A 12,642-nucleotide genomic window follows, 5' to 3' on the forward strand; every position below is an offset into this window, starting at 1 on the left:
AGATAGCTGATTTGTCTCACCTGGCTTCATTGATACATACAGTTGGGTATCATCAGCATAACAGTGAACAAAGTATTTTCTCATAACATTACCAAGGGGGAACATATAGATGCAGAAGAGGATTGGACCTAGCACAGAGCCCTGAGGAACCCCGTAACTTACTTTAGTGTACACAGAAGACTTGTTATTCACGTGTACAAACTGGTACCTATCAGATAGGTATGACTTAAAGCAGTTAAGGGCAGTCCCTGTGATTCCAAGTAACTCCTCTAATCTCTCTAGTAGAATATAGTGATCTATAGTGTCAAAAGCTGCACTAAGATCTAATAAAACCAGCACTGAGAGTCGTCCTTCATCTGAAGCCCAGAGTAGATCATTAGTTACTTTAACTATAGCAGTCTCTGTGCTGTGTTGAGCTCTAAAACCTGACTGGAAGTCCTCGAACAGGCTGTTGTTTTGAAGGAAGTCACAGAGCTGAGCCGCCACAACTTTCGCAAGAATCTTTGAAATAAAAGGAAGATTAGATATAGGCCTGTAGTTTGCTAAAGTGCTGGTATCAAGAGTAGGTTTTTTGAGAAGGGGTTTGATTACAGCTACTTTAAAGGACTGTGGCACATAGCCTATTGATAGGGATATATTTATTGTCTCCAACAAAGATGGGCAGACCAGGGGAACAACTTCTTTAAATAGCTTAGTTGGGATCGGATCTGAAAGGCAGGTCGATGGTTTGGAGGATGAAATAATAGAGTTAAGTTCCTGAAGTCCTATATGTGTGAAACAGTTTAGGTTAGGCCTATTTACATTTAATGGTACAGCAGGCCCAGGTGAAGGCAGGGAGTGGCTAATTTTATCTCTAATCTTATGAATTTTATCGTTAAAAAATGTCATAAAGTCCTCACAGCTGAGGGCTAGAGGAATCATGGGCTCAATAGAGCTCTGACTTTGTGTTAGCCTGGCTACAGTGCTGAAAAGGTACCTCGGATTATTTTTATTTTCTTCAATTAGTGAGGAGTAGTATGTAGATCGAGTATGTCGTAAGGCTGTCATGTATTTACTATGGCTTTCTTGTTTTATTGGAGCGCCACATTCTCTCTAATTTACGGGTTGTTTGTTTGAGTGTGCGAGTTTCAGAGCTAAACCACGGAGCTTTCCTCCGACGTTTAATAGTTTTTTCCCTCAATGAGGCAATTGAGTCCAAGGTGGATTTTAGTAGACTAGCAGAGCTATCGACAAGCAGATCCAGTTGAGAGGGGTTATAATTAATATCATAGTTATTCATTGGATGGTGCACTGAGTTTAAGGCAGCAGGAATGGCCTCTTTAAATTTAGCCACAGCACTATTGGACAGATTTCTACTCGTAACTATTTTATTGCACAGTGCGAGATCCTCTAGGATAATGTTAAAAGATATTAAAAAGTGATCTGATAGCAGAGGATGCGTTAATGAACATTCTGTTTGATTATGTGCACCACAAACTTCTTTGTGAAGTCAAACTAAGAAGTGGTAAGAAATAAAGTTGCTAAACAGACATGAAGCCTGGTCATTTCAAGAAGGCAGCACAAACAAATAAGCAGGATCATTTTTCTTTTAATTTCTTCATTCAAATACCGCAAAAACAATCTGTCCTCTCCTCACATGTACGCTTGCATGCAGCCATCGTGCGTAAGACTGACAGTTGACACCTGCCTATTAGGAGTGGGAACCTCTGGGTACCTCACGATACGATATGCGATACAACGCTCACGATAACAATTATCTCATGATATGACGATACTGCGATTATCGATATATTGGTCAGAAATCAATCTACGATAATCTATGACATAAGAAAAAAGATTAAGTGAAAAAATACAATTTTTATTTTATATCTCTGAAAGACAATACATTGAAAAAGTGTCCTAAGAACAGTGACACTATTTTAGTGCAACATTTCTGTAAATAATTGTCAACATACCAATGTAAACAAATTAGTATCTACAATAGTACAAAAAATAGGGTCTTTCAGTGACACCAGTATAGTGACACCAGTATAGTGCAATATTCCAGGAAACAATATATTGGTTCCTTCAACAAACAGTGACAATTTTTTTGTGAAGACCTACCTGCACATTTTTTTGAAAAAGCAGAAAAAGTTTTGAAAAAAACTGTGCACGTGCATGTGTGTGTGTGTGTGTGTGTGTTCCTCAAATATCTCTGCGGATCAGGATCAGATTGACCTGAGACTTTCAACATGGCTGCTGCTTCGTTCAAGGGTGTGCAACGTCAGATTTGTTTGGACCGCAATAATACCTTAATAAATTATTTCATGAATAAATGTTTTACAAATTGAGTCTATTTGAGTCCTATCTCTACAGTGATGATGTCATCAGTCCTACCTCTACAGTGATGATGTCATCAGTCCTATCTCTACAGTGATGATGTCATCAGTCCTATCTCTACAATGATGATGTCATCAGTCCTACCTCCACAGTGATGATGTCATCAGTCCTATCTCCACAATGAGGATGTCATCAGTCCTACCTCTAAAGTGATCATGTCATCAGTCCTACCTCCACAGTGATGATGTCATCAGTCCTACCTCAGCAGTGATGATGTCATCAATCCTACCTCCACAGTGATGATGTCATCAATCCTACCTCCACAGTGATGACGTCTCACCTTCAAACACAACCTCATTTGGCCATTCAAGAAAAAGTTTCTTACCCTCCCACTTTCTATAGCAATACATACTTCCTATGGGCATTGCACTAGTATTCACAAACAAAATAAATAGTTGACATTTTTTTCAAACACAATCCTGATTGCGTGGGTTTAGTAGATTCATTTCTTATTTTCTCACCAAGCCATATTTGTACATGTCTTCACACTTGCAAACTGTTAATAAATCAGCCCATAAGATCCACCAGGTTATCAATGATTGATCAACACCAATATTTGTAACACATCCTGAAAAAAAAAATACACATAAATGATTTTAAAGCATGCAAAATATAATCTTCAAGAACTGCATGCTGTTGATATTTTGCTAACTGTGAGTCACTGCCACTAGCACTCAGTCTAGCCCTACTGTATTTTGAGCAGCGCAGCAGCCTGCACGGCACACATTAAAGCCCGAGTGGTGTAATTATTCAAGGTGTGGACAGAAGATGTGTTCACCCTCAGAATTGTGCCCACCTGATTCTGATAGATTAAACTTTCCCATTATTATGCTTTGTTTTTTTTTCTTATTCACGTTTGCAACCATGCTGAACCATGCGAACCAGTCGCACAGTTCAAAGGCCTATCTGCCCATCCATCCATCCATCCATCCATCCATCCATCCATTTGCAGACCTGCTTTTTCTTTTTTTCCGGGTCATGTAGGCCTACCTGCCCATCAAATGTAAAAGTGTATTTTAGATTTTAAAATAGAACCCTGCTTGTGATATAAAATTACTCTTTCACAGAACAAAGTGTGTTTTCTAATCCCAACATAGAGTACATGGTCATTATCTACTCCTTTTGCCTTCTTACAACAATATTAAGAAATAAACTTTCTGTTTGATGCTGTCAAACCTCTCTTGGTGGCATTTTTTGCTATATCAGTTTTATCATTTTCAAATAATTGAGAGAAATGAAAGAAAATCACTTTGCTGGAACAATAACAATAGAATTTAATCTCCACAGAAAGAAACCAAAAAACACATTTGCCTAGAAAGATGAGCCTGTCACTTTGTGAGAGCTCAGGTGTGAATACTACATTAATGGCTGTGATGAGACTGTTTTGCAACAGCACTGCTCTTCTAAACAGGTTTAAAAGGCTCAATAGCGACGCTCTCAAGTGGCAGCTCTTACAGTGTGATGTTCCTGCTGATGGTATTCATCAGGTTTTATGAAAGGACTTGGGTAGCTTATTGATGTGCAATGAGTGAGAGAACTCCAGTCTTTTTTGTTTTTGTTTAGGATATTTTCAGCTCCCCAAGTTTTCAGACAAAACAGACATACTCATCTGTCCTCATCTGTCATGAGTAAATATTTTAATATAATAATAACATTCAATGCAGTTAATATTACCCTGAGTAAATGCATTTTTTGTTCCATACTGTTTGCAGAGCTGTGGTCCACATTCAGGTCAACGATGTGAATGAGTTTGCCCCAGTGTTTCGGGAGCCACACTACAGAGCAGCAGTGACGGAGGGCAAGATTTACGATACCATCATGCAAGTGGAGGCCACTGACCAGGACTGCTCTCCACAGTACAGTCAGATCTGTAACTACCAGATCACAACCTCCAACACACCATTCGCCATTGATCGCAATGGTGAGTAAATCAATAGTTTCAACTCGAAAGTTATTGAAATTATGAGGGGGAAAATACAAAATCTCATGAAATCAACAGTTTTTAAGTTTGTTTTATGGACAATATTTGGGATTATGCTACAAGTCAAAAATAGTGCTTACAGTGAGAAACCGATGCTTTTTTTTAAATAAAAAACACAATAGGATCCAAGCGCAAAGTCAAGGCTGAGAAAAAGCATTAAGCAAACTAGTAAAAACATTAGCAGGGAGAGCGGAGTACATGCCAATGCCAGACACATAGAAAACACATTAGTAAAGTAATTGAAATAAAGAAGGTTAAGGAACATGAGTACACTTTTAATACATAAGGCAAGGTCTGAGAAAACAAGGCAGATCTTCCACTATTCAGATAACTTGACCGGTGTGAGCCTTAAAGCCAACGGGGCGAGGAGGCTGGGATAAGAATGACGAATAAAAACCATATGATGCTAGTGCATTAGTTAGGTCAACAACTTTGACAAGAACACAATCAAACATTTAAAATGTAACTACAGGTATTCATGGAGGCCTGTTAGTAATGCACACTCATTGAAAGCAGAAACAATCAGACATTTGGCTGAAGCAGACCTGGGTGTACCATTGTGCTCCTTAACTAGTCCTGAAGGCATTATTGGTCCTTCACCACCATAAACTTCAAGTATTTATTTCTGTGTGCTACACTCATCACAGCACAGCAGCTGGATTGTTATCCGCCTGTGTGCAGGGTTAGGGGTTAGCTGCTAAATTGACAGCAGCTGTTGTTGAAAATATATGAAAAGCTCATTGGGATAACTTACCATTGGTGATCTCTTGGAAAATCACTATATTATGCCTCCATCCAATTCTGCCAATCTGACCAGGACATTCATAGAAACCAAAAAACAACCAAAAGTTCCACCTGAGCAAACATTAATGAATGATAAAGTGCTTTTTCGAGCAGGAGTGGAGAGCATGAGGCAGGGCAGATAAACAACTTCAGTCAGAATATGCTTTCAGTTTGATTTAGATTTTCTTTAGCTTTTTTCAAATCATTGTTAGTTGTTATTGATACATTACTTCCTGTTTGCGCTGTGCTTTATACTTTCATCTGTTAATGACAAAGATGGGAAGTAACACAACACAAACACCGTATTACTGATGCTTTTCAGGTTTCTGTAGTTGAGCTTTTATTTTTTACTTTTACTTCTTACATTTTTACCAAACTATCTTTGCTCTCTTGTCATTATATTGTCATTATATTTAAAAAAAAGTATTTCATCAACTCTATGGAGAAAATATTTGAACCCAACTAACTGTACCGATACTTACGTATGGTTGATACGTTCACTGTTTGGTAGTTGATAAAAAAACATGAACCAACAGTACCTCAGTATATAAAACATCAAGTTTTTTTTTTTTTAATTTACTTTCAATACATAAGTATTTTTATGCAAATACTTTAGTACTTTCAATTCAGTAATATTTTGACAAAGCTACTATTGTGTCCGTGAAGCAGAGCTGCCAGGAAACATGTTACACACTGATGTGTTCACAACCAACTACTTTATTTTACATTCGTCTTTCACACACATCACACCAGACTCTATCAGTCAGCGTCAGAAATTCTCCTATCAGGCATCACACAACGATCAGTGCTGACTCAATAGAGTAATGCTGTGACTGGAGCAGAGCTAAAACAATGCTTAATATAACATTAACAAAATAACACAGTATTATGCTCACTAAGTATGCCCACGATACATACCTGACAGCTACACTTACTGTACTCGTGTTTGAGTAGTTTTAATAAAGTGACATGAGTACTTTGTATATCTCTGGTTATGATGAATAACTGACCTACCAAGAGGAAACCCAGACAAGCACAGGGAGACAAATTACAGGCAGTAAAGTCCCATGTTCAATTCCAGGGTGTGTAAAGTGATACCACAATGTCAACCAGATAGGTGGAGATATTTTTTTCAGCTACACCACCAACTCAGTCTTCCACATACTTACGTTTGTCTGCTCTCTGGATGCAATTAGCATTGCTATCTAATTTTCTGCAAGTACCAACTGCCACAAGTTGAGGCGGTGCAATGAAAAATCCTGACTAGGAAGAGTTTTGTGTCATACTCACTTCATGATGCATGTGGGTAAGTCGTATCTCTGCTTCAAGGGGTGCTGCTTCATCATTGACTACTTTAAAAAAAGGCTCTGAGAGTTCTTAAACTCAAGAGTGCCTGAGGGAGCAAAGATGATGGAGGGAGGAAAGGAGAAGGAGGCTGTGAGAGTAAGTTAAGTGTAGAAGAAGAAGAGGAAACCCATAGCTCAGATAATGTAAAACAAAACAACATAAAACTGGGCAAGTAATACAATTTATTTTCTCCCTAAGTATACCTAAAAAAATGTGATATGTTCTCATCTGTATACTATTGTCTACTTAACTTAGGATGACAGTTTGTGATACGTGTTATTCATGAAACTACATAAATAAATCTTAACTGATATTAAATGAGAATACATTACCTAGATAAACTCACTCATTCTACCGTACTACAACTTACAACAATATCTCTTGAACTGCATAATAGTGTTAGAATCCACCTGTAGGGGCTTATTTTTGCATTCAATTTGGTTAAATTAGCATACTTGTACCAGGAATGCAAGCAGAAATAACAACAAACTGTAATTTACAGTAAGTAAGAAGTTGCTGTTTCACTTTTGCTTAAACCTGGGTTAAAGCTTGAAATTGTTGAATGACAGAGCCTCTTTTACTTTTTATTTTGGGATTATTCTATGCATTTTAACTCTTGAGGACAATCACAGCAATAAAGTTGCACTTTTGACAATATATCTGATGTCTGTCATTTTAAAGTGCATTGAAAAAAAAAAAAAATTGAAAATCAAATCGAATTTTTCTTTAAAAAATCTGAGATTTTTATTTAGGCAAAATCAACCAGCCCTAAGAGGGTTTATAGCAGTTTTGACGAGGCTTAATTTTTTTTTAATCAGGCTAAAGTCTTTAGGTTTTATTTTATTTTTTGCTGTACTTTTGTGTCACACAAAAAGTCCAGTAAATTGTTAATATACTCAAATATATTTAAAGTGCTTTGTCAAAAGAGTTGAATCTGCTCTATAACTAATGAAGATGTGTTATAGCATTGTGCTAAAAGTGAGCTTTAAGTTTGCATCCTTTGGGACATTTAAGATTGAATGCAATTTTGCAAAACCAAACACTATCTTGGGAGTGTTTATTTGTAGAAACAGTGACATTTAATGCTCTTGCCTGTTTCTTTGGTTTCTCCACTGAGGGCCAAATAAGCCGCTTACCGGTTATTGGTCATCAGCGGCCCTGAAAGGACTACCAGTTGCAAGACTTATGGGTTTACATAAGCAGTTCTGTAGAAAGTTCTCAGTTTCAAGGGAGAGTGTGGTCATTCGGTAAATACCTATAGAGAAAACAATAATGACTTCCTGGCCTTATTTTGTGTGCAGGCTGCTGATACAGACAAGTGTGTTTAGCAATTGTGGATTCAAAAGTAGGATCCCATATAAAGCATAAAGGTATAGACACGTACATGTGTATTTGAGTAGAGCACAACCAACGAGGCAAGGAAATGAGATGAGGCGGCAAAACAGGGAGACAATTATGTGCTCTGAGCAGTGATATTGAAAGGTGGGATGAGGAAACTGGGGAGAGGAGGAATGGTAAACAAGCTTACGGGAAAGTGGAGAATGAGTACTGGGGATGGAAAGAGGAACAAAGCCATTCTCGTATGAATTACACCTAATGCTTCCATGTGCACATTCATATTTAACTGCACCACATTATCCACATCATGCTCACTCTGCACCTTTTTATCCATTCATTACCAAACTGCAAGCTTCATATTTGCATTGATACAAGCAGCTATCTCCTAGTTTCCAGCGCTCTATCAATGAGCATCTCTTCAATGTGTACTTCTTTAGTGGTAATAATAAGAATGTTTTCTGCTTACATCAGCATCGACTTCATGTTGTGCATTGTCCTTTGTAATATAATCCTTATTAAATGTTAATAGACTATCAGAAGTACAAGATGCTTTATCCACAGGTTTTTCAGCATTGTTGGGGCTTTGGGGGAAAATACTAGCCCACAATTTGGGATCAAAACTAAAAGCCATGCAAATGTACTAAACAATTATGATGCTCATAGTACGTGCATTACCAAGTTCGGCTTACGAAGTACGTGTATTACCAAACGTTGAAGCTAGTTATGACAAATGTGGTCAGATTCTAGATGTCTCTTAATGGTTTTGGCAGGGTGAGTAGACAGACTAAGGATTACTACTTGGCCTGTGTCACTCAACTGGTGGTATAGTTCACTGCAGAGTTGGCGCCAGGCGGTATTACGGGGGGGGCATTAAAAAAACTGCGGGGGGAACAAAAACCCTGCGTATACTAGTAATAATAGTAAATGAGCATTTAACGACAACTTAATGCTATATAAACACAGCCACAAAAACAAAGTTAGCTCGCTAACATACATCTGACCAAGTGAATAGCAGACTCTGCTCCTCCCGACCGCATATGCAGGTTTAAAATCCACTTTTTACATTTCTCACCTTTGTGAACAACAATCTTCGGTACACTATACAAGTTTTTTTTCCTTTTCTCTGTTGGAACGATTGAAGCAGTCGTAAACTCCACAAAACATGTTCATTATGATTATTTCAGACGGCAGATTCTCACGCTTCACTTCCTGCCCTCCATCTGAATTTAGCGCTCTCTCTTTGTCGCCATGCAGCAATGTGAGTGACATCACGTGAATCAACAGTGCAGGCCATAGACATATACACATTCTATTGGCTGATCCTAACGACAGCTCTAGGGTACTTTCAATAGTACAAATGTAAAACAATTTCACCACAGTATATTATATCTATGGAGTAGACTCCCGTCCGCTGTCAGTGAATGGACACAGTCAGTTGCGATAGCCAATCAAAGATACCTTTGATTAATAAAAAAGCTCCCCCTGCCCGCAAATTCCCCCCATGACGCCTACACTGGTTCACTGACTTCAATTCACTATGTACATCCTATTACAACAACAAGTAATTCAGAATAATCTGAAGTAGTCCAACTACCATTGGCCACACTATGTGGCATTAACTTGTACACAATGTTAATTTGGAAAAGATACACCTGAGGATTGTGACATGCTTCACTTCACAAAATACAAAATACAGAGTTTACAGACCTAATTCAATCTCACTGTTGGTGCCTGATGGGGTTGGACAAAGGGCAGAAGTGTCATTCCAGTCATTTGTGGTCCTAATTTGTACATTAGTGTTAATGTGGTACCGACTCCTTGTCATCTTTGCTATGATCTAATTTATTACAGTGATTATATTAAGGCATCCCAGGTAATTGGACAATGATATATAATGATAGGTCAACATTAAATACTCATTAGCTTTTCGAGCACTCGTAAAACCACGCACAGTAAAAGAATAGAAAGCAGCATTTGATCTGGGTTGTCTAAATAGTAATAAAGGTGCACAAGGCAAACAGATCAACTTAAACAGCCACAATCAACACTGTACAACCCAGAAGCAATGTGGATAATTATTGTCAAAGATGAAGTAGAGGGAAAGTTCTCCGCATTTATTCAGGCAGAAACTCTAAAAGCTTTATTCCAACTGCAAGAAACCATGTGCTAGATTTAAACTTGGGCTTGTGTCATTTGCAGTCATTATGTAATGAGAGAGCTCCAGGGGCACAGCTGATCAACTACATGGTTAATGTGTACATCTATGTATTTAGTTTGACTATTAATTATGTTCTCTATTGCCTATACTAAGTGTACAGCATCCCAACAGACCATTAATACACAGATAAAGAGGTTTTGTTCCTAACTGGTTTAGTCTATTGTATTATCTATTGTGTGTAAACTTAACTTATAACTTCCTATTTCATCAGATGAAATAGATCAGACCTCACAAAACTGAGAGCAATTAAGCACGTGTGCTTTTACAAAGAATATCTTTGAGTGATATATTTCAGTTGCATAGTAATTCAAGTGTGACTTTGTTAATGAGGTTGTGTTGAGTGGCTGGTAATTGCACAATTTTAGTGAGAGTATATTTTATTTTTCTCCTCCAACACGTTTTTATATTTAAAGATTTTTGTGTCAGCCCAAACAGGGACATTGCACAATCTATCAGATACATTTTGCATTTCTTTTTAGTTGTTTTGAATTGACTTTGTGACTGTTTTTGGTGTTCTGTTGAGACATATTTATTTTGGCTGGATAAATTCATCTTTTCATGGTTTTTTGTTTTCCTTTTCAACAGTGGCCAGCCCCCACAACTCCTGTTAATGAGCCACTGCGTATTAGCACTAATTGCCTAATTTAATTTCATGTGTTGGGTTATTTTGGCTCATTAGTGAATTCTGCTCAGAGCACGAATGCTATGCATGGAAACTAAGATATGGGAGCTCCCTGCACATAAATGAGTGTATAAAAAAAGAGGACAACAGTAAAAGTTAACCTCTCCTACAAAATACTAGACTTTAACTTGGGCAACTACTGTAATTAGACAGCCTACAGACAATGATTCATTTTTTAGACCAAATAAGGGCTCAACAAGCTCTTTATTGCCTTGGCTTTGATTTTAAATCTGACCTCTCCGCCTTGATAGGAAACATCAGGAACACAGAGAAGCTGAACTACGACCGTCAACAGCAGTACGAGATCCTGGTAACAGCCTGGGACTGTGGCCAAAAGCGAGCCCTGCACAACGTCCCTGTTCGCATTGATGTCAAGCCTGTCTGCAAACCTGGCTGGCAAGGTCAGACTTTATGCAATATGTGAGCGTGTGTGCATGTGTGTTTACATCTGAAAAAGTTAGTTTGGTGTTTGCAGTTTAATTCCTCCTTTATTTTCCCTCAATTTCACGTCATCATGGTGGTAATTGTTTATTTGTTTCGCTCTTCTCTGTGTTCTTCCCCCATATCAAGGCCTCAGCATAGCATATGAGCTTTCATTTTAGCAGAGTTTATCAGCAACAACTAACACCACAGCTGCGTCCGAATAGTCCCTCCAATCTCCTTTCCTACCCACTGTTCCCTAACCCCCAGTGTTTAAGTGGCGGCCATGATAAGGAGCGTTCAAAGTCTCATAAAGTTAAGTAAAGAAGGTTAAATGATTCTTCTATAACCTCCTTTAGCCTAGGAAACACTGATGCATCCTTTACCACAGGAGTCCAGATAATGCTGACCCACAATTCCTTGCGGCTACAACATTTAAAGGGACTCGCACACCCAAGCACTTACCGAAACTTAAGAAGACCGACAAGGGACAGAGATCATGTAAGATACCAAAGCAATAATATGCCTTGAACAACTTTAAAAATTCTATAACCCATATCGTATTATATGTAAGCCATATTATCAGATTATAACTGACATAAAACAGACACTGTGTTGTTCAAGAAAAAGGGATCAGAGACATTTTTAGCCACATTATGTTTTATTCAACATATTTCATTCACCTAGGAATGCTTTGTGCAGTTTTATATTTGTACGCCTACAACGTTATGTAGGCCTATATCTTGCATAAATGTAACAAGTTAATAAAAGCATACTTATTTTGGATTAATGTTGATTTCTGAGTGGAAACTGTGTGAGCAACCATTCTCAATGTGATGTTTTTTCAGTTTTACTTTTGTTTCTTGTAGCCTGGTAGCCTCTTTTCCTTTGATTTACATTCAAGCCTTGTGATATTTGAGTTTATATCAGCGTTTAGAGGCAAAGGGGAAAGTGTTATAAATGCACTTTTTGTAGTGTATTTTCAGAAATGTAGTTTTTTCACCACGGCAGACATCACTAACCTTGACCGCCGTCGGATTTATTACGTCACAGAGTGGAAGTGAGTTTGATTGTCAAAAACAGCATGATCGCCTTTCTCTAACTCCTTTAGGAAGTCTACTAACATCTTTCCTTAACCCCATGGGTTTAGGAAAAGGAGATTGGAAAGGAGATAGGAGGTACTATTTGGATGCAGCCTACGACTATCATTCTGCTTCCTTTCATCAGAAAAATTGTCAACAGCTTTAACAAGACCTGAAGTAATGCAGACAAGAAAGCTATAACAGCACTACAAATGATAGCTGCAATTTACCCTCGTCACGATAAATGCTGCGCGTGTGATTAATGACGACCACAAGCACCTTCACATGTAACTACGCACATTCTGTGTCATTTTGTCTTTTGCAAGGTGATTCATGTGCTTGGCACCCAGCCAGTCGCTGTCCCACAGGACACAGTGTTAGCTGACTGGTGATAAACAGCGGTATAAAGGAT

The 12,642-nt window shown here is 38.1% G+C and overlaps 1 protein-coding gene across 1 annotated transcript in view; it reads left to right on the forward strand.

Annotated features, from left to right (window-relative positions):
* The window catches only part of LOC114474868 (calsyntenin-2-like), a 356,008-nt gene that overhangs the window by 243,794 nt on the left and 99,572 nt on the right, over positions 1-12,642 (forward strand). Inside the window, exons 4-5 of the mRNA XM_028465442.1 lie at positions 4,092-4,300; positions 10,980-11,129. Coding sequence (XP_028321243.1) covers positions 4,092-4,300; positions 10,980-11,129 — 359 coding nt within the window. The remainder of the gene's footprint in view (positions 1-4,091; positions 4,301-10,979; positions 11,130-12,642) is intronic.

This window comes from Gouania willdenowi, chromosome 13 (assembly GCF_900634775.1).
Source record: "Gouania willdenowi chromosome 13, fGouWil2.1, whole genome shotgun sequence".
NCBI lineage: Eukaryota > Metazoa > Chordata > Actinopteri > Blenniiformes > Gobiesocidae > Gouania > Gouania willdenowi.